A 24,943-nucleotide genomic window follows, 5' to 3' on the forward strand; every position below is an offset into this window, starting at 1 on the left:
TCCTTCCTTCCTTCCTTCCTTCCTTCCTTCCTTCCTTCCTTCCTTCCTTCTTTTAAGATGGGGTGCCACTTTGTAGCGTACACTGGCTGACCTGTCTCTGCCTTCTTCATGCTGGGATCAAAAGCTTATGCCACCGTATCTGTCACATTGTTCTTTGAAGGAACGTAAGGTGTGGCCACATCTCTGCTGTGCCTTCCTCTTCTCTTCTTTACCTACTCCTTACTTTTCTGCTTGGCTTTACAGGAAGTGCTTCCAGCACCTGGAGGTTTTGCTGGGCTGGAGACTGCACAGGTACCAGGAAGTACTATCAACCTTCGGGACCTGCAATGACAGCAGTCTGAGCAAGTGAGGACTGCATTCCAGGCTGTGCTTCACGACCTCAGCTGGCTGTGGGGTGGGCAGAGAGACTCATCAGACTTCCTCAGCACTCCAGCCTGGTTCTTTGAGACTTCGGGGTACACATATTGAAAGTACTTTGAGTCTGTTCCAGCAAGAGCCAGTTTGGGCTATACTCTTTGAAACTGCCTCCACAGGTTGCCCTCTGTGAGATAGGAACCCTGCCCATGCTGTGTGTGTGCATTCCAGCCCTTCCCAGGTCCCCTTGGGCCTGAGGTGGGCAGCACCTTTTACATGTAAAGATCCTTGCAGGAAATGGGTAGAGCATCCCTACTCACATACATCTCTATACTGGGTTGTAGTGTGTTAGTATTTTGTCTGACGCATCTAGAAATTTGGTTCTTTTCTGAGAGCTTGTATGACAGACGGCTTCTCACCTGCATGGATGGTTTTGGTAGGTGTGTTGGTTTCACTACACTGTATGCCATGGTGAAGCCAAAGTCAGGTTGAGCTCTGGCAGGGCAGTTAGTCTGAAAGGTGGTTGGTTGGCTTGCCACCCCCAGTGGCCTGCTAATAGAACCTCTTCCTAGACTGACAGTGTGCTCAGAGTTTGGGAATGGAGAGTTGCAGCTTTTAAAGTCATCTTTCTAAATTGTTTCTGGGATTTATGGTAAATAGTAATTTGCAGTCTCCACAGTGAGGTCTGAATGCTGTATGTTATGTGTAGGGCTGGAACAATAGGCTTGTTTTATGGTTGAGGTTGGAGATAAGCATATTATATGGCCTTGTGTGTTTTCAGAGAGTGATTTGGTCTTCCCTGAGAAGACAGTTGGTTGCCTTGCACATACTTGTTAGTCAGGACTGGATACAGGGTCACTCAGAAATACATTTTTCTTGGGCTTTTGGAGTGTGTGTTTATTCAGATACTGTTTTGGTTCTGTCCTATCTGAGTTGCTTTGTTTCTTGGATTTAGGGAGAGCCCTGAAACTGGGCATGAGTCTTCTCTAGATGGCTCTGTGGTGCTGTCTACCTGGGTGCTGCTCCCTACAACCCTTTGTAGGGATTACAAATCCTACTTGAGAAGACTCCTTTCCACATGTCTCTCCCACATCACAGGCCAAAGTTTAGGGGTTGAACTTGCCTACCTGTAATCAGCACTCCCATACACACTCAATAGGCAGCCTGGAATCACTGTTGCCTGCCTCAAGAGCCCACCCTACAGAGAAGTTTTTTTGTCCCACAGCCTCCAGCGTGTGTCTGCAAATGACAGAATGGACTGTTGTGCTCTGAGCACTGGAGCTTCCTGCTGCCACAGGCCCAGTCCTTAGTACAAATGAATAAACGTGTTTGTATGTTACATGCCAAAGCTTTTGCTCTGGTTTCATTCAAGGTACTATGTATGCATGGTGTTGAGATTCTTCCCACTTCTTCCCAGCTGGCTCCTGGTTCATTTGTCTCCAAGGGCCAGTACCATCTTGCCCTCCTCAGGGACAGATTTTAGACTTCTCTCCAAGCAGCTGTTTGTGATGAGAACCAGCATAGTGTTCGTCCCTCGAGCACATGCTTTGGATGAAAGGACAAAAGGGGTTCCAAGAGGCTTCTTCAGCAGGTCATTCAGACTCCCAAGAGACATGATTTTATTTCCTGTGAGTAAGGAGGCTGACAGCAAAGAATGAGATGGAGTTAGGGACCCCTCAGGCTTACAGTCCCTGCCTTCACTTACTGCTGACATCTTCCTGAGCCCTCAGCCAGCTCTGCTAAGTGAAGAAGAAGAGCATCTCCTCCTTGTCCTTGTCTATCAGCGTCTGTTCACGCACCTCCTTTACTTTGATGACTGGTGGATGCGAACGGCATACCAATTTCCGGCCTCTCTGCAGGGGAAGTGAACGTGGTGAGCCTGTACTAGCTATGTACATGCCATGCTCCCTATGTCCCCCGCCATAAGGTGCAGGAAGAGGGCAGCAAATCTAGCCGTGCAGGCCAGCCACTCAAGGGTGGTACTGACTAAAGGGACCTAGACTGTAGACCATCCCAGCAGACAACATGCAAGCTCCATGGAGCATACCTTGTGAGGGGCAAGGGCTAAAGCATTGCCTAGCTCGGGGCTTCCACAGGAGACCCTGCAGTGTGAAGACAGGCTGGCCCCTACAATGTCAGTGATCACTCTTTAAAAGCCCAATCCCATACCTTATAGCTCTCTCTTGTACAGAGTTGAGCTGTCTGTGTTGTGTCCAATAGACCTGGACTGTTGGTCCTAACCAGTCCAAGTTTTTCCATGCCTTTGTCACATACACTATGTTGGACTAAAACATGTAATGTGATACTTGCAGCCAGCCCCCTACCCAGCCCCATAGAACTTAGTTGGCTATTACCTTTGTTCTTGGATTTGCTTGGGAAGGTTCTCTGAAAGTTGCTTTCTGAAGAAGCTCCTCTGCCCTGCCATCCTTCTCATGGCAGTATGTGCTCTCCCTCATCCCCTCTACCCCCTAACCCCTTCTCTTAATGAAGCTCCTCTCTACTAAGAAGGCCCTGTTACATTTAGACCTCCATATACCGTACTATTTCTGCCTAGTGCTCTCCTTGCCATCCGAGTCCTGATCACGGCCTAGAAGACTCTCCTATTGAGCTACATCTTCTGAAGGGAAATATGTGTCAGCTCTCTTTCTGAACTAAGCACTGGAATGTTTAGTAGTATCTTAATATTAATAGTGTTCATCTTTCCAAAGTAATGGCAGCCATGTTTTTTAGATGCCAGCCAGCTCCTGCTTCTCAAGAGGCTATCCTTGGCTCCAGGTCTGCTTCCTGGACCAGACTTTGTGCTAACACATCTAAATGCCACAGTCCATTTTCTGTGGGGTGAGGGCTTGAGGCCCAGAAGACACAGGCCTAGCAACAGGGCTTGGCCCCAGGTCTATCTGGGGGTGGACAGAGAGAGCAGCAGGACCCTGAGAGAGACTGGATGGTAGTGTGACTTCTGTGAGCTGAGCATCTGCACCTGGCAAGGGTGCAGCACATCTGGGAGGTTGATCCTGGGGAGGAGGACAGCCCCTATGACAGGGACACTAGAAGAGCCTGGCTTTGGAGACTTCTCTACTCTATTTTGGCACTGCAAGCAGCTGTCTGTTTCTTCAGCAGAGTGATTTGCCTGCAGAGAGGCCTTGGAGCTCAGGCTGGAGAGCCTGGGAGGTACACCCTAGAGTGACCCTGGCACCACCCCTCACCTTCTTCTTTATTTTAGCCTGGGCCCTGGCTCGAGCCCGCTGCAGACGTTCCTCCTGCAACTGCTTCTGCATCTTGGCCTTCTCTTCACGAAGCCTGGGAACAAGAGGTGAGCTTACGAGGACCAGGGCCTGGGAGGATCTCTGCTTTTCTCACTCAGGCTCCAAGTTAGCCCATGCCCTCTTACATGTGAAAATGTCCCCTCTGCCATTCCTGTCAGTCCTGGGCAAGTGGCCAAGGCTTGGGAAGAAGGCAGGCAGGGATATATAGATGTTATGCTGGCCATGAGGTTGACCTAAGGTTCAGTCCATGGGCCCAAGAAAACTTATGTTCCTGGATCCACATCTGTGTTTTCATTCTTGTGCCCACAGACCTACAACCTAGCACCCAACTAGGACATTAGCCTTAGAGCAGGTGCCAGGCCCCCAGAAAAGGTTGCCCCAACCTTAGAAGAGACAGACAGACTTGGCAGATGGTTATGTCCCAGGACCCCACATATAAGTGGATGACCAGGCAGAGAGCCCATGGCTTCTGCCCTGTGGAATCAACAAACAATGACCTCAGCCTCATGATACAGAGTCCTGAGCCCAGCTCTGGGCAGGAGAGTCATAATGGTGGACACTGACTAGATAGATCACCCTGCACATAGCCAAGCCTGCAGCCACAGACAGGTGAGCACAGTGGCTGACCTCATGCGCCGCTCCCTCTCCTTGACCTTCTCAGCCTGCTCGATCTTGACCTGAGGCACTCGCTCCAGATTCTCCAGCAGCTCATCCAGCTGGTGCTCCACCACAGTCAGCATCTGCACTGTGCCCAGGTTGGCCTCCTGCTGTATGCCCACACATTTCCGGTACACATCCAGCACCTTGTGGTTCAGGCTCTCCAACATCTTGTCCTGGGGACGATCAGCAGTGTGGCATGACTGCAGGTCCCTGATCACCCTCACATAATAGCCTACAGCAGCCTTCATGGCTTGCCATCCAGGATGGAACAGCCACAGTATGGATGCAGCGTGGGCTGGAGCAATGGTACCTGCTTTCCTTAGCCAGGTATGGTCAAGCTTCTAACTTGCCTCATATCCCAGTCCCTCCCCCAGCTTCCTTAGCAAACCCACTGAGGCCCAATCTTGTGTTCCAGGGAGCCATGCACTGGTCCCAACTCCCTACAGAACCACATTCTGTGAAGCCTTGGGTAGATAAATTCATCCATTTCTGAGCCTGTTCTGACATTCAGAAAGCAGGTAACAACTGCTGTGTGGGCGTTGAGTAACTACTAATACACAGCAGCAGGCAAAAAGTCAAGTCTAGCCACAGCCAGTGCCCAGTAGCTCTTGGCTAGCCAGAAGCCAGGCCCCCAGCCTGGTGACTGTCACACAAGGCACTGGGCAGTACTGGAAAGAACCAAAACTTTACTGAGCAGATGAGATTTCTACGTGTATGTGTGCTAAGCTCCTGACCAGGACCTGGTCTCTATTGCTGAGAGTCTGGGAGACAGTGCAGGCAGCTAAGGGGATGGGTAAGCAGACAGCCCTGGGCACATGCCACACCAAGCACCCAGAACCTAGGAAGTGGGCAAGGTCTGGGGTGCAGGGCCTGGCCTCTGCCCTAAGACAACCTTGTCTTTACCTGTTGGTCACCCTGATACTCCCCGAAGTGAAAGACTCGGGCTTTAAGCTCCAGTTCTGCAGCTGACTCCTCCTCCTTGGAGATTGATATCATCATGGTGGTAATCCACTGCTTCAGAAGGCTGACCTCCTTGTCCCTGCAGGATTGGACAGTTCCCTCAGCACCCAGGGTCCCCACTAGGCATGACCTATTAGCAAAGACCCCTGTCCTGTCCTGAGGTCACGGGCTTAGAAAAGTTGAGGATCTCCCAACCAGAGTGGAATTATAGGGCAGTAAAGAAAGACAAGATACCTGCCTTTTGCTCCAGATGTCAATAGAAAAGCCACTACTTAGTCCTTTGCCCTTAACTAACAGTATTATCTGGTAAGATCTTGTGATGTTTACCAAATTAAAATTTCCTCCTATTCCTAATTTGTGATCCATGGTGTCTTTACACACTGTTGAGATTCTACTTGAGGTCTTTATGCCTACAGGAATGAGACACCTTGTCCCAGACTTCTCTCTTCTGGGCTGTCTGTGTCTGGTTTGGCATTAGGGCCACATGCTGGTCTTACTATGAGGCAAGGAGTGTTCTTTCCTCTTTTGTCCTTTGAAGATGACTGAGGAGTGTCGTCATTTCTCCCTTAAATGTGTGAATGTGTGCTGCTTGCATGTATTTTGACAGGGTCTATCACTGGTGCTTGTAAGTGAGCTAGGCTTGCTAGCCAGCAAGCCCCAGGGAGCTCCTGTGCCTTCTTTCCCAAAACTGTAGTTAGAAATGCACACCACTGTTCCCAGCTGGGAATCAAACACAGGTCCTCCTTCCTGCAAGGCAAACACTTTACTGACTGAACCATCCTCTTAAACTCTTAAATTTTCTATAGAATTTATCTGTTATCCTAGCTGGATCTAAGGCGCTTTTGCTAAATTATGATCCATTGTTTTCTCTTTCTCACAAGCTGTTTTCTGGTTTTTTGTTTTTTTTTTTTTTTTGGTTTGTTTGGGTTTTTTTTTTTAAGGGTTTTTTGGTCTTTTTGTTTTGTTTTGGGTTTTTTATTTGTTTGTTTTGTTTTGTTGTTGCTGCTGCAGCTGCTGTTGTTGTTTTGTTTTATTTTGCTTTGTTTCTCTGAAAAAAGGTGATGAGTGTTCCAGAAATTGCTCCTGCCTGTCACCCGTGTTGGGAGCATGGGTGGCTCTGTTAGGGGAGAGCAGATACCTCCGAGACTCTAAGAGGCTCCTGGACTTTCTACAGAATATCTTGTGCCTCCAGCCCTTGCCAGGTTTCCAGAAAACAGTTCTGCCTAGCAGCTAGAAGTTTCACTTCGTTGTGGAGGCAGCCGTGCTGGACCAGTAAGATGAGTTATGAAGAGTGAAGCTCCCTAGCTGGACATTGAAGACTCAGCTGGATCAGGACCTATGCCCTGGCTGCTTTTGTTGCCTGAGCTGCTTTCCCAGAGTTCTGGGTGGCTGGCTCCTTCCTGTTCCCCAACAGAGTGCTGGGCCACACACTGCTTCCTCTCACTAGCTGTCTGTCACTCACATCACTCACCTTGTCTTCTTCCTAGCATGTGCATTTCCTGTCGGTCACTGTGGGCCTGTCTGCTGTCTGCTGCCATTCAGCATAAGCTCTCATGGACAGGCCTTGGGCCATCCAAGAAAAGTTGCTCAGAGTTTAGGGACTTGGTAGATGGGCCCTTAATAACCCCACTCCAGGACCCCGGCTCAACCTTTCCTACTCAGCTCCCTTGGACCCTGGCTGGGCCAACAGCTGAGACTGGGATGGGATGTCTGATAGCCACATCTTGCAGCAGGGATTATGGGTCTACGAGTGTCCAGTGGGTTCCAGGTAGGAGTGGGCCCATGTCCAGCCTTCTCCTGTTATATAGCTAGCTACATTTAGGGCCTTGGATTTCCATAGGATCTTTCCAGATCTCTGCTCCCTTGCTGTGCTAGAGAGATTTTGACAGACCTGTTCTCTCAAGGCCTCACCCATTCCAGTCTGGCTCCAGTCTGTCAGGTGGCCTTGTGCCCTTCCCCTCACCTGCACCTCTGCTGCTTGGTGCCCACCCAAATGTTCCATGTCCCCAGCAAGGCAGCTCTTCTCTCCCTTACAGCCTGGGGGCTGGTGGTGTTATATGAGGACCACTAATACTTCCCCATGGCTGAAGTGTCTTGAAGACCAGCTTCTAACCCCTTGCAAGCCATGCCTGCCTTGGGACCTTCCATATGGCAGCGCTGGCGTCCCAGAGCCTGAATACTGGCAGAAGGGTTGAATAAGAGGTCCTCGCTGCTGCCTTCTGAGTGCAGATGGCTCCAAGGCCCTGCATCCACCCAGACCCTAAACAAGGAAGACAGCTGATAGTGCAATGGGGCAGGAGTGGCAAGAGGGCAGCAGGGACCTACATGCGGATCTGGGTGTTTTTCAGAGTGACATTCAGTTCATCCAAGGTCTCCTCCATCTCCTGCGTGTTCTGAATCAGTGACAAGTTCTGTTCCTCTAGCTTTGTGAAGACGTCTAAGAGCTGCTGGGGCTCAGTGAAGTATAGTGCCAGCTCCTATGAGGGGTAGGCAGATGGTGCTGTACAGTACAGGGCCTGGTGGGGCAGTACAGGGTGCTTGATGGGGTGGGGGGGCAAGTGGGGAGAGAGCCCAGCCACAGACCTCCCCATCGCTGTCAGTGTCGTCTGTCAGTGATGGAAACATGGAGCTTGACCTAAGGATAGACAATGGGATCAGAGCTTCTGGACCAGTCTAGGCCACAAGTGGTAAGGGGGTCATAGGACCAAAGATATGGATGGAGCATGTTCCCTGTTCCTCCCTTACCCCATATTGCCCAGATGTAGCTCCATCTCTCATCAGGGTCCCACAGCCAAGGGACATTCAAACTTCAGTGAGCAGTCTCCAGTTAGAGTAAGACTGACTTCCCTTGATCCACTAGGTTACTCTGCCCCATCTCTCAACCATTACTCTCTAGGTGCAGAGCCTTTGTTCCTACCCTCACTTCCCGGCTACCTTCCTACTTACCATTCATTTTTGAGTGACCCCCTGAGGCCATCTGGATTGGATCTGGGGATCTGCCCAATCTACAGCCATTGAGCATACCAATCTCTTCTCAGCGTATTCCAAGCAGCACCATACAAGACAGGGCCTGTCCTGAGACAGCTCACAGGGTTGCAGAGAGGCTGCGTGGCCTCAGCACTGTGTGGAGCCCACCTCCACATGCTTCCCAGCCCTTCCCAGTGGCTCCCACCCACCGACTCCAGCTGGGCTCTGCTGGATGACCAGGAATCAGAACTAGAAATGGAGATATACTGGTGCACAGAACTGCAGGAGCAGAAGTTGCCTGTGCCTCACCACTGCACCTTCTGGGGCCTGTGTGACAGAGGAGGAATTTGGAGGTAGCTCAGCTCAGCTACCTGCTCAAGGTACTCCAGGAGTCTGCCGAGCCCCACTGCCTTGAATCTGCTGTCCAAAGGGATATGGCCTTCTCAGTTGTGGCCTTGTGAAGCTCACAACCCATCCAATTATGTGCAGCAGCCTGGTCCCTAGAGCCCAGCTTCCTAAGCTGTGTGTATGTAGCCAAACGTAAGAAATAAGAAAAACTGGGCATCAGTGGAAGGTTTTCTAACATGCAGTGACCAGGATTTAATTACAAGTCAAATAATCTGAGCTCTTTGTGAATTCACAGCAGATTCAGTTCTGGACACACACATGCACTGCACATGCTGTTATACCACACAGCACCTCAGCATCATTCCTCAGCATGACCAGATTATATCTCTGGGTTGTCCCTAAGCATGCCCATATTATATTTAATGTCAAATGGTGTTCTCAGCATTGATGATTCTAAAATCAAAAAGTGATCAACTGAAAAACACTGAGATGCTCTGCCTCGGGCAGTATCAACTATCGAGCCAAGATTTAATTATTTATGTAATGTAAACAAGCACACCTATCTCGTACACAAATTTGACTTTTCTTTTCCTGGTAATAGTGTATGTGTACTAAAGAGGATTTTTAAATTCCCTTATGGTTCCTGATCAGTGGGTGTTTGGTCTGTGTGCCTAGTTTACAGACTATATACTCTAAGTACTATGAATTTACCAGGTGAAAGGTTAAAGGTGTCCTTGGTGATAATAGAAAAAGGGATCAAGGTTCAAAGCCAAGCGAGTGTGATCAGGACTTGTATCCTCAGCTCTCCCAACACAGTGTTCAGGGCTGAAGTCACCTTGGTAGGTAGCTGGTATTGTACTCTGATCTCTTGGAGCCTCTGTACCAGGCCCCCAGCCAATCAACACACATTCATGTCACTGATGGTGGCTAGTCTGTTTCCATGACAAGACCACCATGTGCAAGAACAACCCCTCTGGCCCCAACCATTCCCCTTTATTGTGTTGTCACAATGGGGCAATTGACTACTCCAGTCACCCCAGGGCCAGAACCAGACACCTGAGGCAGCTCTGTGGAATGACCTTAGCTGACTTCCCTCTTCTCACCCTCCCCTGTGTCCCTGCCAGCCTGGCTGTCTCCTTCAGTGGCCTTTGCTTCCCTCAGCCCCTCAAGGCCACTCACAGTCTGGAGTCCAGCTCGCTGTGCAGGCTGGCCTGGGTGATCTGACCGACCTGTGGGAGGCTCTGAGTGCTGGAAAATAGAGCCTTTCCGGACCATCCAATCTTTGAGGCTTTCTTCAAGCCGTGAGCCTCTGGCAGGGGAAGCAGAAGGTTTATGTGTGCCCCTGGTATGAGGTGTGAGTCTCCTTTGGGCTGGGGCAGTCATACCTTTCCACATGAGTGCTGTCTTGCTCCTAGTGCCAGATCCTATTGGAAGCAAAGGAGAACCCACATGACCACTGCTGGATCTTGATTTTAGAGGACCCAGAACTATGTGGTTTTCTGCCTGGTCCCTGGGATCCTCTCTGAGAGAAGAGTCTGGTGTGCTTAAAGCAGGAATTCTGTCCTGCTATCCAGAGACCCTGTCACAGCCTCCATGGGTGATTTTGGAATCTCTTGGCAACTCAGCCCGGGAGGAAGATGGGGAAGGAAATTCGTGAGAGAAGAGCCCTTGGTTTGACTGGAAAGCTCATGTGGAAAGTTACGAACTGAGCTCCTGGTTCAAAGTGGGCATTTCCATGTGTAGAGCCAGCCATGAAAGAACTGGATGGGGCCCCATGCATACAGGGTCCCTTTGAGTTGGGTACAGGCTTTCTGCACCAGTATCAGGGCCCACCCTTAGGAGGACACCCTTATCTTTGTCCCACCTTTGTCCCCTAGTAAGGTGGCCATGCTGCTGCTCTTGGTGATGTCTGCAGACTCTTTGGCCCTTTTGAGAGCCAAGCGCTTCTCCTGCTGCTCATCCAACCACTCTTTGGGTGACAACTTGTACAGGAACTCCTTGTAGACCTTGTAATGTTTCAAAGTGTCTTCAAATTTGGAGATTTCGCTAGGCCCAAGGAGGGACGCAGGAAGTTAGGTGATGTCTACCACCAAGTCCTAGCTGGGCTAGGAAGGGAGTCTACCCTACAGGGACCAAAACAGTGGAACTTCCAGAGTTGTGACCCTTCTGTGACCTTCAGGGTCCTCATCCATGGGTCTCTCCTGGTGCCCTCAACCTGAGCCACAATGCTCCTGTGTCCTGGGGTATGGCCTCAGGAAAGTCACTAACTGTCAGTTTCAGCACCACTCATAAGATAGGCCACAGCCTCCCACAGGGTTGAGTCTCTTTGGCCTTTGTGGTCCTAAGTGGCCCTTGGCTCCAATGAAGTAACAGGGAACAGTGCCCTTGTACTCTACCTTTTGATGCTTGTGATCTGGGCTGTGAGTTCCCGGATCTCAACGATCTTCTCCGTCTTGATCTTAGTTTCTTTCTCAGCCCTGAAGGAGGGGGAACCAGGAGACCAATCATGGATCATTAAAGACCAATCAGAAATTGAAGAAGCCATGGCCTTAGTTTTGGGCATAGGCCAAGTGGGGAGCTGGTGGGGTGGGGGATATCCAGGGGTCATGACCATAGATTGAGATCAGGGCCTGGCTAGGGCTCAGGGTTCCAGGTCCAGCTAAGACTGGACTGGACCTGGCCCGGGCAATGGGTTTGCATATGCAAGGCCTCAGGGCCTGTAGGCTCACAGTCTCATGGCCTGCACTGAGTTGCGGTCATTCTCCCTGAGGAACTCGTCAAACAAGGACGCGTCCTTCTCCAGGAACTTCTCAGCCCTCTCCAGCCTGTTCTCCTCCCGGGTCGCCAGCATTTCCAGCCGCTGGATTTCATTGCGCTTCATTGCCAGGGCATACTGTGGGCCAGCAGAGCAGGCATGAGGGCACCTGGCTGGGCCAGAACCAAGCTATAGGCCCTAGCCTAGATGTAGCCATTCCCACCTGGAGGAGAAACATGCTTCGCTTCTTCTGCATATAGTCATTCAGTGTTTCACGCTCTTTCTTCTTTTCTGCAACAAGACCCAGAAGGGGAGGAGGGGAGAAAGGCTGGATCCCAAGCTGGAATTCTGCACCCAAGATAGTCCACAGAGGAAGCTGGTATCCTGCTGCCCACCCAGCAGTTATAATGTTACAGTGTTGGTAGAAGGACTGTAAAAAATGGAGAAAAGGCTCCCCTAGCACATGGCCAGCACGCCACATCTGCAGGGGCTATAGCCTTGGTTTCAACCAACAGATCAGAAATATATGGAAAAAAATCACATTTGCCCTACAGATATAGTGACAGAATTCCCTGTCACTACAATAGTTTACATAGATGTATACTGAACCCATCATGAACAGACCTATGGATGACTTAGAAAGCACAAGGGAGCATAAACACAACTTTAAGCATTCCTGTGGGTTCTGATACCAAGATGGCTCCGGGATGATGTCCCCTGGGATGCTGAGAGGTGACTGCTCTCACATGGTTGATGTCTATCTGACTTGTTTCTCTCTCACTGTATCATCTTCTCAACTTGGAATTAGACTCTCGGCAATCCTCGCCCGACTAAACTTAGTAAGACTGGCCAGGCCCTTGAGGCACAGGAAATAAATGGGGTGCTATGTGCACTCAATGAGGTACTTTAGGTTGAGTAGTAGCTAAGTCTGTAGTTATTATTTCAGCTCAGTGAGGTGGACAGCTAGACAGCCTCCTCTGGGCAGAGACCACTGTTGGCCAAGCCATGTCCTCTGCATATTGCATGAGGAAGCTGTATGTGATCTTGACTTTAGAAGTTCCAAAACTGGTTTCTGCTCAGTCCCTGGACTCCTCTTTCTGGGAGAGGGGCCTGATGTGCTTGAAGCAAGAGTTCTGGTCTGTAGTCCAGAGACCCTGTCACAGCCTCTATGGGTGATTTTGCCCCTCGAGTCTCTTGCCCCTCAAGGACACTAGGTCCCCATGAAAGTCAAGGTCAGGACAGTGAGGAATTTTATGGCCTTCTGCTGGTTCCTACTTCCCCAGCCTGCCCCCCACTTGCCTCTCTCAGCCTGAGGAACGGAGAGCACAAGCTCCCCCACAAACCACGTTGAGCTCAGTGCTTGATATCAAGGTAGAGGTTAGGGGTTCTGTTTTATGATCACAGTGCCTCTGTGGTCCCCCCGCCATGTACTGCAAGCTCAGGGATTAGTGCTGAGCAATAAACTAGCAGCTCACAGATACTTGGTTCAGTGTCTTAACACAGATTGTACAATTCATGAGATTGGTGCAGTTAAGTTAGAAGAGTCCAATGCCACCCATGACCTATCAAATGCCGTGATGTGACCAAGAACTGGAAGGCAAGTTCCAGATACAGTCTCCTCACTATAGTTGAACTGCCCATTGACTGTGACTGGCCAATTGTTGAGTGCATGAATGGAACCCAAGCCTCTGCGAGCTGAACCAACCTCTACCCTTTTGCACCATGGAGTCCCCATGTGATCAGCATGTCCTGGAACTGTGGCCCATCAGGGCAAAGCTCTTCAAGGTTTGCAGTGTCAGACACAGAGGGAGTCTTCCTTAACCATCCCTCAACCCTGTTCCTACACAAGATAGGGGCGCTGTACCTCGGGTCATGGCCAGCTTCCAATCGTTGTTGTCTCGGAAGCCGTGCATCTCCTCAGCCTCAGCGTTCAGCTGCTCCTGCTCCATCGCCTCTTCCAGCTGTAGCTCCCGGCGCAGGCTAGTGTGCTTGGCCGATACCTTGGATGCATAGGTCATCTTCTGGTGTACCCTCAAAATCTTCTTTTGTTCACGCTCCTGTGGGGGTGGTGGGCAGTCAGTGGGACCAGGACTCCAAGAACGGGAAGCATATCTCCAGTGCCCCTCTTCTAGTGCCAGAGGCTGAAGGGGCTCACACATAGGGAGGACACACACACACCTTGCTGAGCACTCTGTCAGTGCTCTTAGAGAATCCATGAGCTCTTAATGCACAGCCTCTGGAGCTGAATGGAACAATGCCCACTGAGGGTGGGTCCCTGGAAGGGCAGCCATACCAAACACAAGTGCTAGCTCAATGTGCATCCAGATAACAGACAGTACCAGCATGGCTAAGAGGCGATCTGTCCACTCACCCTGAGTCCCCTTTAACTGGTGCTGAGCATTTGATTTGCTAAAACTGACCGAAGTTTCGGGGAACTTAAACCTATTTCCAAAAGACTGGCAGATCCCTCTGCAGGATGTCTTGTCACTTGGCTGGAAGCTTATTGGTGGCTTCTGTCTCCACTGCCCTGCACCTCTGTACTGCCCACAGGGTATCACCTTGATCCATCCAAGGATGACAGGGCAGGGGGACCCTGACTGTAACAGCTCTCGAGCCCAAGTGCTGTCTAGCATTGTGAGCGTTGCACTGAAGTCTCCTTATTCAGAAAGATTCTCAGCAGCAGATTGTTTTTTGCTGGGACCTACCAGCTGCCACAACTACTACCTGAGAGCCCTGAAGAACCTCAGCAAATGCTGAATCCAGCCTGAAGTCCCCAGCTGACCCCTCTGCATGATGGTAAAACGGCACCCTCAGGTGTGGAAAGTATGGATCCACTGCATGGGGTAGGGTGGAGCTGAGGGTCTGCTGAGTACAGGTAAGAAGGGTTTAGACTGGAGACTCACTGGGTGAGGAGTGTATGTATGGGGACTCTGGGTGGGGAGGGTGCTGGTTGGGCATCTGTAAGGAGGAAATTGGAGATTCTTCAAGGGTGAAAGGGTAGCATGAATTGCCTTGGACATTTTGTAGAAGGCAGTATCCTCAAGGTACTCCTAGGCTCGGAAATAGAAGAAATACCCAAGTCTGCATCCCAAGAAGTGGAAGGCCCAAGGTGAAGGCCAGAGAGAGGCCTGCCTGTGGTTTTCCATCCCTTCTCGGTGTGTCACGACATCTGAGAGCCTTCTTTCAGAGCCCCAAGCTCACAGCCTCTCCTTCTGAAGCTGGGCATGGTTCACAGGCCTGTTCCAGTTTCAAATGCAGAGGCTGAAGGATGTCTTTCACCCTCTGTGATTCTCGCATGGGACCCTCCCACCCTGAGAGCAGCAGAAATTGAGCCTGAGTCAGGGAACACAAGCAGCCAGGTCAGGTCAGGAGAAAAGAGGGGTGTAGCAGGAGGACCACATTGTCTGGGCTTGTTCTGTTGTTCTGAGTTGGGGGTGTGGGATCCAGGGATGCCATGGCTCCTAGACACGTGAATAAAACAAAAGGCAGCTAGATGGGGTACCAGATTAGACAGGGGTAAGGGCATTCTGTGTATCTGTCCTGTGGGATTCCATGCAGGGGAGAGGTCCAGAGGAGAGAACTTGTGTGATTTGAGTCAGGCCTTGAAGGACAAGAAGAATGCTGAGAGTTTGGAAATGGAAGTTCTCACAGGGGAGAGTGGAAGAGGTAGAGATATTTTCGGGGAAAATGGGTCAATGATTGTTCTGGAGTGAGAGAAAGTTGGGGAGGAAGACATTTACCTGAGGTAAGAACAGGGAGGAGGGAAACTACTCAGGAAGGAGGGGCTTCCCCAGGTCCAGACACTTACTGCAATAGCTTGATTCCGCTCCTGCTCTCTGAGCAAGAAGTAGTCCACATCCCCCGCTATGTGGAAAGGGTTAGTTGAGCGGTCATAAATAGTCACATTCCCTGGAGAAGGAGAAAACAGCCTGTGTCTCAGGGGTCCCTGGGCCTTTTCTACCCAGCACACAATACACAGCATTGTGAATATGTTCCCATCCAGCCACACCTGAAGTCCTCTCTTGGATCTTAAAGCCCCATAAACTTTCCTCTGTGGTTAAATCTAGGGGAGCTGGGCTCCTTCCCAGCATCTGTCCTGGTGTGAAAATCCCAGCAAGGCTCCTTTCACAGAAAAAGAAAGCCAGAGCCTGCTGCCCCAAAGTGATGGAACTGAACAAGTTTTCTACGGCTAGAACAAGTGGGACACAGGCCAGACCAACTGGAGGACCCAGGGGGATGTGAAGAAATCTATCCAGGGAGCCCTGAGTCAGGGCTTATGCTAGTCTGCTCTGTGAACCCCAGGTCATACCTTTCTCCTCTACACTGACCCAGATTCTAGTGTGTTCACTAGAGGACGTCTTTGTGATCTCTTGGAGGCCAGAAAGTCAGAGAGTCCCCTGGGGTGTCCATCCAGCAACTCAGAAATCTTAGGAATAACTATGAAAATCTAGGACAGCTCTGGAAAGCGAGGGGAGTCTCCTGGTGTGGTAAAGGCTGTTTGAGAGCCCTGGGAGAGAGACAGAGTAGCCACAGGTCTGCTTTAAAAGCCTCATGTCTGTACTTATGGCCACGTGGAGTTTTGGTCAATTAAGTGTGAGCCACAACTGTTGAGTGGGGCTTCTGGGATGGCCCTTTCCTTGTGAGGCTGAGGTGCTGAGTGGGTAGTGTTATAGTTAATCAACTGGAATTCAGTCTAGAATTCCAGAATCATTTGGGAAGGTATTGTCTAAGTCAGGTTGGCCTTTGAGTCTGTGAGGGATTGTCTTGGTTTTGTTGATTGATTTGGGAAGACATCAGCCCACCATGGGCAGCACCACTCCTTAGGGTTGAGACCAGGACTGTGTAAGAGTGGAGGTGAGCTGAACTCCAGGCTTGCTTGCATGTATTTCTCTCTGCTCTTGGGTGACTGTCTTAAGTTCCTGCCTCCTTACTGTGACCTGGTGATGTGAGCTAAACTAAGCCCTTTCTCCCCTAAGTGGCTTTTTATGGGGTGTTTTATCACAGTAACAGAAAACTAGGGCTGATAGTTTTTGTCTTTTTTGGTTCCTTTCTTCCTGCCTTAAATAAAACACAATGGAGCATATCAGCCTCTCTGTGACCACAGACAATCTTGTATTTGCAAATTCTGGTGAGACCAAGATGGGGGGCCTGGTCATCCAGATGCCTTCTTAAGAGTGTTGGAGCTCAGCCCTGACTCATTTCCTACTACTCATTATCCCCACTACCAATACTCCTGGTGTTGCTGTCGAGATCTGTCCAACAGGAAGAGAAACACTCCCCTCCACCCTACACCTTAGAGGCCAGCCTGAAGCAGGGGCCAAACTTCACCTCCACCTACCCTGCTCAGGAAACTACCTTTGTTTTTCTTTGAATCTTTCTTTTTTTCTTCAATGAAGGAAGAGGAGCTGTTGTTTATGAACTCCTGGCTGCCTCCTGGCGAGAGACAAGAGAGAGTCACAGTAATGACATGTCTGGCCTTGAGAGCTGTAAGCACACAGCAAGGCTGATGTGGGTTCCCAACTCACAGGGCATCAGTTTAGCGACCTCAATGAGCCTTCAGGTCTGCATTTGAGGTGAGGATACTGACATAAGCAACATGGAGATATTTTAGAGGCAGGCCAAGTATCCCCAACTCCTATCAGAAGATCATTCCTTGGGAAACACCACCTCCTTCCACCTAAAAAGGAGTTCTGCTAATTTGGTCCTGTGACCAAGAAACCTACAATGAAAGGCCAGATTGGTCCCCAGGGTGGGTCCGTATCTTTCTTCATGCAACTTGAGGCACTTACAGTCAGCTGTTTGCTAACCTTGTCACCTAAAACCCACAGAGAAGAGCCCTGTGGCCCCTCCCAAGCCCACCAGAACTCCAGCCAGCATCCTGTACCCTGCCAGGGGAACCAGAAAGAGCAGAACTAAGCCTTGGGCTAAGTCAGAGATGGTTGTGGTCCCCAGTGCCCTCAGATAGGGAAATTCAGGCCTGAGTGGAAGGGTGAGGCTGAGTAGAGCCCTGGAGGCCCAGCGAGCCTGTCTGATCAGCAAGAAGGCTCAGCCTGAAGCCTGGTGGCCTGCAGGACTAGTGAAACTACAGTCTCACTGCAGGCAAAAGGTGGGGGAGCTGGGGAGTCAGGCACCCTTCATTCCCCAGAGCTCCCTCTTGCCAAATTATCCTGTTTTCTAGAGTCTGTGGAAAGCTTTCCTGGTAGTAAAATTCAATTATCCCATTATAAAAATTTCAAGATATTAAAAACTAAACATATCATAATCAAATAGACCAGAATCAAAATCAAGTCAAAATTATACTTCAACTCTTGATTCTGAGTTGGAAAAGAAAGGTATACATGGCTGAAGACACAGGTAGTCAGACTTCTGAACCTTTGTGGTGTGAGAAACATCTTCACCCTTTCCCCTACCCAACAGAGGTAGGTTTTCATCTCCTTGAGAGGGAGTCTCCCAGTGTATGCCAACTTCAGGCCCATTATCCTCCTGGCTCAGCCTCCCAAGTGTGGTATCTCTAGTGTATCTAATATAACTCCTATATCTCTAGTTTAAAAGGCACGAGGGGCAGATGAAGGGCTCTAGTAAGCCAGAGCACAGCAAACATGGCTCTGACAGGCCCTGCCTCCGCCAGTCCCCTCTCCCTTGCTAAACCATTAGATTACATTTCTAAAGCTAGCTTCCAAGGTCTGCTCCCTTATTTGGCCGCTTGAGGCTGATCACTAAACCTATCCAATCAAAATTAATCAACTCATCCTGATGAGGGGCTTCCCCTTTCTCTGTATAAACTGCCATTTGTCCATGGGCTATGTTTGTCTCCTTTTTCTCCAGAGACAGTCCTTTGTCCTTCTGAAGCAATATCCCTTCCCCCCTCCCTTGTTTCTTTTCTCTTCTCCCTTGTCCTCTGTCTCCTGTCTTTGTGTCTTATTCCCTGCCCTTTACTCTTTTACCAGAGGGACAAATTAATCTCCTTTGAGCTGAGAACTTGGTCATGGTACATTCTATCCTTTCACTGGTGAGTTGGCTCAGCAGTTAGCACAGCTGCTCTTACATAGAAGCCAGGTTCCGTTCTCAGCATCCACAAGGTAGCCAATAACCATCTGTAATTCCAGTCCTGAGGGATCTGATGCCCTCTGTTGGCCTCTTAGGGCACCAGGCAAATCATACATACACACACACACACACACACACACACACACACACACAGGCAAATCACCCATACACGGAAATATTTTAAACACTTTTGAAAAGTACATAAATTTGAGGGAAGAGGGCAGAGATGGATCAGGGAGGAGTTAAGGGGGAGGAGCTGGATGGATATGGTCAAAATACATTCTCATAAAGCCTCAAAATTTTAATAAAAGTATTTGTAAGACTGTAGAGATAGCTTGAGAGTCAAGAATAAGTGCTGTTCTTCACCACCTATAAGGGAAATCCTTTTCTTCCAGCCTTCCCAGACACCTACACACATGTGACAAACTTAAAAGTAATAGAAATAAGTAAATATTTTCTAAAACAAAATTCTATGCATGCACACATTGCCTACTTTCCCACCAAAATTCTTTTGACTACATGCTGCAACACATAGCTGACTCTTCAGGACTTGATGCCACATGAGGCAGCCAGCCTCCATGATGGATGGAATGAGAGCAGGCCAAGGGTCAGTCCTTCAGAGGAGCAGCCCCTGCATGGAAGTTTTGTTTTTAACATTCTAGCACTGTCCAGCATAGGTGAAGGATCCTGTAAGACCGATAGTCCCTCCGTGAAGCGTTTTTGTGAACCTGTCAGTGATCTCTGAATGGAAAACTGTCTTTAGTCCCATTAGTCTCTTGGCCATACTGGGAGAAAGCACCCCAGGGAATGCAGTTACACTTTCAGTAGGTGGAAGGGTAACTGGGCCAAGCAAGGTTCCCCCACTGATTGACTTAGGAGCCTCCTGATCATTTGCTTTTTGCGAGTTTCATTACAAGAGCAGAAGACACAGGCAAGGCAAGGCATGCAGCATAGGTAACATGAAGACTTCCTGTGCTGCAGCTGCCACCCCCAGCTTTTAATGTTTGGCGGCTGCTAGGAGCTCTTCTTGTTGCCTGGCTGCAGTTTCTCTGGGTGCGTCTCAGCCTTTTCCCTGCTTCTTTCATCTTTCCTGGTCTCTGTCCACGCTGCCCAGCACCCTTCCCCAGCTCCCTCTCTCTGCTGCAGCCTTCTGGCTCTGATGCACCAAGCCCAGAACAGACCACATCTTTGTACCTAAATCCAGAAAGGGGGTGTGGAGGGGCGTTTCCACTGTCCTTTGCTCGGTTTGGCAGTCCCTCTACATGTTGTTGTGTCAATCATAGCTTCTTCTTGGCCACTAGTGGGCGCTCCTGTGACCGAGCGCTCAGGAGGTTGAGCAGACAGGTGAGCTACTGATAGGTCCTCAGAGAGCTGGAGTGTGCAGAACAGAGCTGAGGTCAATAAGGCAGTGGCACAGCAAGGAACCTAGGCCAAGAGCTAAGCCTCGTGGTCCAGAGAATACATTGCAAAGTTGAGAAATGGTGAAAGACTGAAAAAACTCCCAGCATTCCACAAGAGGCTTGTTTTTTTTTGCTAGGTGTGCATGTGAAAGAGCCATGGATTTAAGACTTTAAATTGTGGTAAAAGACACATAACATAGACATTCTTAACCAGTTAAATGCAAGAGCAGCTGCACATCCGACTGTGCTAACCAGCTCCACATTTTTGTCCAAAATGAAGCCCTCTCTCCAACTCCAAGTACCAACACGAAATGCCTGTTTATGGAAGAAGATAGTGGCCTAATGCATGTCAAGTGACATCTCACCTGGGGCTCTGACTTTAAGTTCTTTTGTGTAATAGATTTAGTGGGTGCCAGCATATAATTTGAGTCCCTTGCTCACTGGGGGATGGGATTCTTTACAGTTTGTCATTTACTCTATCAAAAATTTCTAAGTGTCATATCAATGTCTAACTGTTCCAGGGAGGCTTACAGAGCAAGAGTCAGTGAGGACAAGATAGTGGCCCTCTCTGTTCTATCTGAAATTAACCGCCCTGGGTTTCTAGAAGATAAGGTCACCTTGGCCTCGAGGGGCTGCCTGGAATTGACCATCCTCTCCACCAAGCTGTATCCTGGAAGCTTTACACTCTGACTAGACTCCAGAGTTTAAAATGGGATGTTTATGGAGGAATCACTTAAAAAGTGAATAGGTGACTGGACTCCTGAAGGGCTCCAAGGAGGGAGGTGCCCTAAGGGGAAACTGAGGCAAGAGTATCCCAAAGAGGTGGTGAGATGGCTGAGTTAGATGCTTGCCAGGAGGCCTGATGACCTGAGTTTGATCCTCAGAACCCACACGGTAGAAGGAGAGAGATGATCCCCCAAAGTTGTTCTCTAACCTTCACACACACACACACACACACACTCAGTCAGTACAGAATGAGAAGGTAGGGGGAAGTAAAATAATACTAAGGATCTATGAAAATGCATAAAGAATCATACATATTTCCCTAAAATTATATATAGGCGTATATACACATATATTACACACAAACACTGGAGTTATGTCACTTAGGCAGACAATACTCCCCATTAGAGCCATAAACCAACAACAACAAAAAAAAAAAAAACCACAACAAACACCAGCATGAGAAATCCCCTTTTGAGTCAGGGGAATCCAAAACAATGTAAGCCATTGCTATTGTCCTTGGTTGACCCTGAGGGTCAAAGTTCTTTTTCACTGAAGGTGCCTTTTACTTGTCACACAGGAATTGGAGGATCCGAGCTGTATCTGACCTGAAAGCCTCCTCCCTGAGGACTTGCTTTCGCAGCCCAGGATGGTGCTGTGCAAGCCTCCAAGGGAGGAAAGCAACCAATAGTCCTACGCAGCTCAGAAGACCACGAGCCGCAGTGACCATCAGCAGGGCACACAGCTTGGCAGTAACTTCCAGATCTCTAACTGGACTTAAGTCGTGGGCTAGTGTACTTGCTAGTTTTGTATCATCTTAACCCAAGCTAGAGACATCAGAGAGAAGGGAGCCTCCATTGAGAAAATGTCTCCATAAGATCCAGCTGTAAGGGATTTTCTAAAAATTATTCATCAGTTAGGGGAGGGCCCAGCCCAATTTGTGTGGTGCTACCTCTTGGGTTCTATAAGAAAGCAGGCCCACAGAGAGTTAGCCAATAATCCTCACTCCTGCATTGCCTCTGCATCAGCTCCTGCCTCCAAATTCCTGTCCTCATGAACTGTTATATGGAACTATGAGCAAAATAAAGCCATTCCTTCCTAAGTTGCTTCTGCCATGTACAGTTCTGTGCTGAGAGGTGACATCATCTATTTGCAGCCTTGTTTTTAAAGGAGAGAAATAGAGACCATGACTACGGGAGAGTGGCAGCTCTAAGTAACACTGTGGGAGTAAGTATGTATAATAGTTCACTTTTTGAAATCACACTAAGTCTCCATTGTTGGCAGCCAGTGATGAAGCACATTCCATCCACACTCTGGGATTTCAAATCTGCTCAAAAGCATGAAATGTCTCCAGTTTTGTTTTAAAATATAGCTCTTTGCAACAGGGTTTCATTATGTAGCCCCAGCTGGCGTCAAACTCACAATCCTCAACAGGTTCTTATTATGTAGCCCAGGCTAGCCTCAGACTCACAATCCTCTTGCTGGGTTGCCCCAGTGCTGGCATTACAAGTATGCACCACCATTCGCAGTAACAGTGTGTGGACTCATGGGAAAGGCAGGGTATAGAAGGGCATTTTTATTGTGTGGAAGAAAAGACAAGCTGTAGACATATTTCTGCTTGGATGTGAACAGAGCTTGCTTGGAGATGGCTCTGAGCATCACCATGGTGTCTGAGGAGATACTGGAGGTAGATTTTCAAATAGGTTTGGACTATGGAGGACTTGCCCTAAAAACACATTTTTTTAAAAAGCAGAAGAAAAAAGAAAAAGAAAAGACGTGGTTCTGATTTAAAAGCTGAAGGGTGCAGACAATGCAGGGATGATAACACTGTCTACCTCGTAGCTCCCTAAGTGCCACCCAGTGTGAACACTGACAAGCATGCATGTTATTTGGCCTGGGACCAGCCAGCCCTTCTCCTCAAGGCTCAGCCTAGCTGCCACAGCAGAGAAGAAGTAGAGAGACTTGCTTCTACAGTGACATCTCTCCCTGCCTGCCTCTGTCTACAACGCGTTTTCAAGTTCATGCACTGAAGTCTGTATCCCCACAGCACCTCAGAACGCAGCCTCGTTTGTAAATAAAGGCCATTGAAGATGTGTACAGTAAAGCTGAGAAGATTCTAGCATAAGCCCAGAAGGACACTGGGGCACACCACAGACACAGGAGGAACTTTATGGAAGAGCAAACTCATAAATAGGCAGTGCCCTTAAAGCCAAGGGCAGTCAGGATGCCAAGTGCCCACCAGAGGGCAGAGGCGCCTGGGTCAGACTCACAAACCTCAGAAGGCACCAGCCCTGTGCTCCTTCCTGGCCCAAAGCTGTGCAACAGGCTTCTCCTGGCTAACCCATGCAACCCCTGGCAGTTCTGTATCACAGTAGCCACAAGAAAAACTTGCATGGTGCTGATTTAGAACTACTTCAACCTTTGAGTGAATTCATACCTAACTGCCCCAGAGTCACCTTTGGCCTCTAGGAGCCCCCACCCCACTCAGTACTTACTGTCTCCGAACATTTTCACAGAGAACTTAGAGGATTGCGCCTTGGACGTCATGGCTGAGGATCAACTGCTGTGCAAAGCTTGGCCTTAGCTGAAGGAGATTCTCGCCTGGGGAGTGACACAGTACTTGAGAGGATGGTCCCCCAAACCCATAGCCCTCTTTGACCCTGAGTGGCTGGCAGCAGCTTGCATTTCCACTAAGTGGACTAACACTGCCTGTAAAACAGGTGTGATCCACTATTCTCCTTCTGGGCAAGGCTGGCTGGATCTTCCTGTTCTTAGAACACACCAGCTTTGGTCTGCCTGAGGCCTCTGTGGAGCCTCTCACCTAGGTGAGGTTGGAGGGGTGGGAGTTGGGGGCTTCTCCCTTTAAATCTGGACTCAGATGTCACTCTGAGAGACCTTCCTGCACTGATGCATATAAGGATCCTTCATTTTCTTCTTTATGAGCTCAAGTGGTTACCTCTTAAAAGATTTTTCTTGCACACTTCTCCCAGAATGCAAGCTGCATGAAAACACACCCTCTAGTCCCCCTGGGAAAGCTCCTGACGCTATGCTAGGCTCCCTTCAAAATGAAATGAGTTTTCTTATTTGCAGAAGCTCAACCAGTGTTCCAAACCTCAACGAAGTAGGGCTGAGGGTGGGGCCCAGGGTTGCTTGCAATCTGAGCCATCCCTACCTCGGCCGGCCAAGACACTACCAGGGAATCCTGCCTCCTAACACCCCAGCTTCTCTTGCCACATCACACCCTGGGGCAAGAGTGCAGCAGCAAAGGGATGGACCGGTGCTTAAAATTGGGCCTGTCATAAATAACGTGGAAAAGAGCAAGGAAGGACACAAAGCCTTGCAAGGAGCCCAGATAGGGTGTTTGATCTCGGACTCGATCCCCATGGTCACCTGCTGGAGCCCACCCCCACGCCCCCAGCCCAGGCCCGCGCGCACCCACCAGCTGCGTGCACTCAGCTCGCTCCGAAGCCTCAGTCCGCAATTCTGGAGCCTTTTGGTCCTGAACTGCGTTTGCGACGCCAAGGCAACTATTCTCACAGGAGCTGTGATGTCATAAAGGCTCGGAGGCGGGCCCGGGCACAGACTGGGAGGGCTGGCGGGCAGGCACAGAGTCCTGTGCAGGACTGCGGCAGCTAAAGAGCAGAAGACACGGACTCAAGGAAGGGACAACAACAAGGAGCGGAGTGATATGGGTTGTTGCAGCCTGGGGACAGGGTATGTTCTCCCAGGGCACTAGCTTCTCTTAACTCCAGATTCTTCTGCCCATCCGTAAGGATTTTGTTGCAGCTAGGGCACAGCCAACAGTCTGGCTCCTCAGAAAATATTTAGGAGTCTTGGGGCAGGGAAGGACGACGCTAAAACAGTCTATAGGCTAGGAATATGCCAAAGACAGTTTCCCTTAGCTCCTGGAGCTACCCAACGTCTCTGGCGCCACCCTGTGGGTGGAGAGATAGATCCAAGGCAAGAAGGCCAGGGGTAGAAGTGCAGAGAAGGGTCCTGAAGATGGATGGGTCAGGGACCCTTGAATCACCAAAGAGGACAGTATCCTGCAGGGCAGTCCAGTACTGGGCATGAAGGAGCCAGGCAAACAGGGTGGGCCCTGTGTATGTGGTTTGTTTTTGTTTGTTTGTTTGTTTGTTTGTTCATTTTTATGCAGCTAGTGTTAAATACTCTTTGCAAGCAAGTGGCTCCCTACCTGGTGTTGGAGCAGGGCCTCTACACTGTGGTCTAGAATTCCCAATAGTCTGGCCTCAGCTTCCCAGCACGCTGTCAAAATAGTGGGACAAAAACAGAAAGAGAGAGAGAGAGAGAGAGAGAGAGAGAGAGGAAAAGGAAGGAAGGAGAGAAAGAGAGAAAGGGAGAAAGAGAGAGAGAGAGAGAGAGAGAGAGAGAGAGAGAGAGAGAGAGAGAGAGAGAGAGAGAAAGAAAGAAAGAAAGAAAGAAAGAAAGAAAGAAAGAAAGAAAGA

The 24,943-nt window shown here is 49.5% G+C and overlaps 2 protein-coding genes across 2 annotated transcripts in view; one reads left to right on the plus strand and one right to left on the minus strand.

Moving 5' to 3' along the window:
• Positions 1-1,702, plus strand: part of Zxdc (ZXD family zinc finger C) — a 33,215-nt gene extending 31,513 nt beyond the window's left edge. The window contains exon 10 of the mRNA XM_028773037.1: positions 244-1,702. Coding sequence (XP_028628870.1) covers positions 244-330 — 87 coding nt within the window. The 3' untranslated portion in view covers positions 331-1,702. The remainder of the gene's footprint in view (positions 1-243) is intronic.
• A 391-nt stretch (positions 1,703-2,093) lies between these two features.
• On the minus strand, positions 2,094-23,966 carry Cfap100 (cilia and flagella associated protein 100). Its single transcript, XM_028773095.1, has 18 exons — positions 23,917-23,966; positions 22,973-23,078; positions 20,007-20,009; positions 16,663-16,740; positions 15,116-15,216; positions 13,172-13,364; positions 11,531-11,598; positions 11,282-11,445; positions 10,949-11,029; positions 10,417-10,598; positions 9,938-9,976; positions 9,732-9,861; positions 7,821-7,872; positions 7,563-7,714; positions 5,181-5,316; positions 4,245-4,450; positions 3,558-3,651; positions 2,094-2,207 (listed from the first exon to the last, which is right to left on the minus strand). Exons 2-18 carry the CDS (start codon positions 23,022-23,024, stop codon positions 2,094-2,096), a joined length of 1,845 nt encoding a protein of 614 aa, XP_028628928.1. The 5' UTR covers positions 23,025-23,078; positions 23,917-23,966.
• Between the last annotated feature and the right edge of the window lie 977 nt (positions 23,967-24,943).

The sequence above is a fragment of the Grammomys surdaster genome, unplaced genomic scaffold (genome assembly GCF_004785775.1).
Source record: "Grammomys surdaster isolate TR1022 unplaced genomic scaffold, NIH_TR_1.0 220, whole genome shotgun sequence".
Taxonomy (NCBI): Eukaryota; Metazoa; Chordata; class Mammalia; order Rodentia; family Muridae; genus Grammomys; species Grammomys surdaster.

Coding starts and splice junctions, on each gene's coding strand:
- Cfap100 (XM_028773095.1), bottom strand. CDS start 23,024: ATGACGTCCAAGGCGCAATCCTCTAAGTTCTCTGTGAAAATGTTCGGA. Junction 13,365..15,115: donor AGCGGAATCAAGCTATTGCA/GTAAGTGTCTGG, acceptor CCACCCCCACAG/GAGCGTGAACAAAAGAAGAT. Junction 10,599..10,948: donor CAGATCACAAGCATCAAAAG/GTAGAGTACAAG, acceptor CCTTGGGCCTAG/CGAAATCTCCAAATTTGAAG.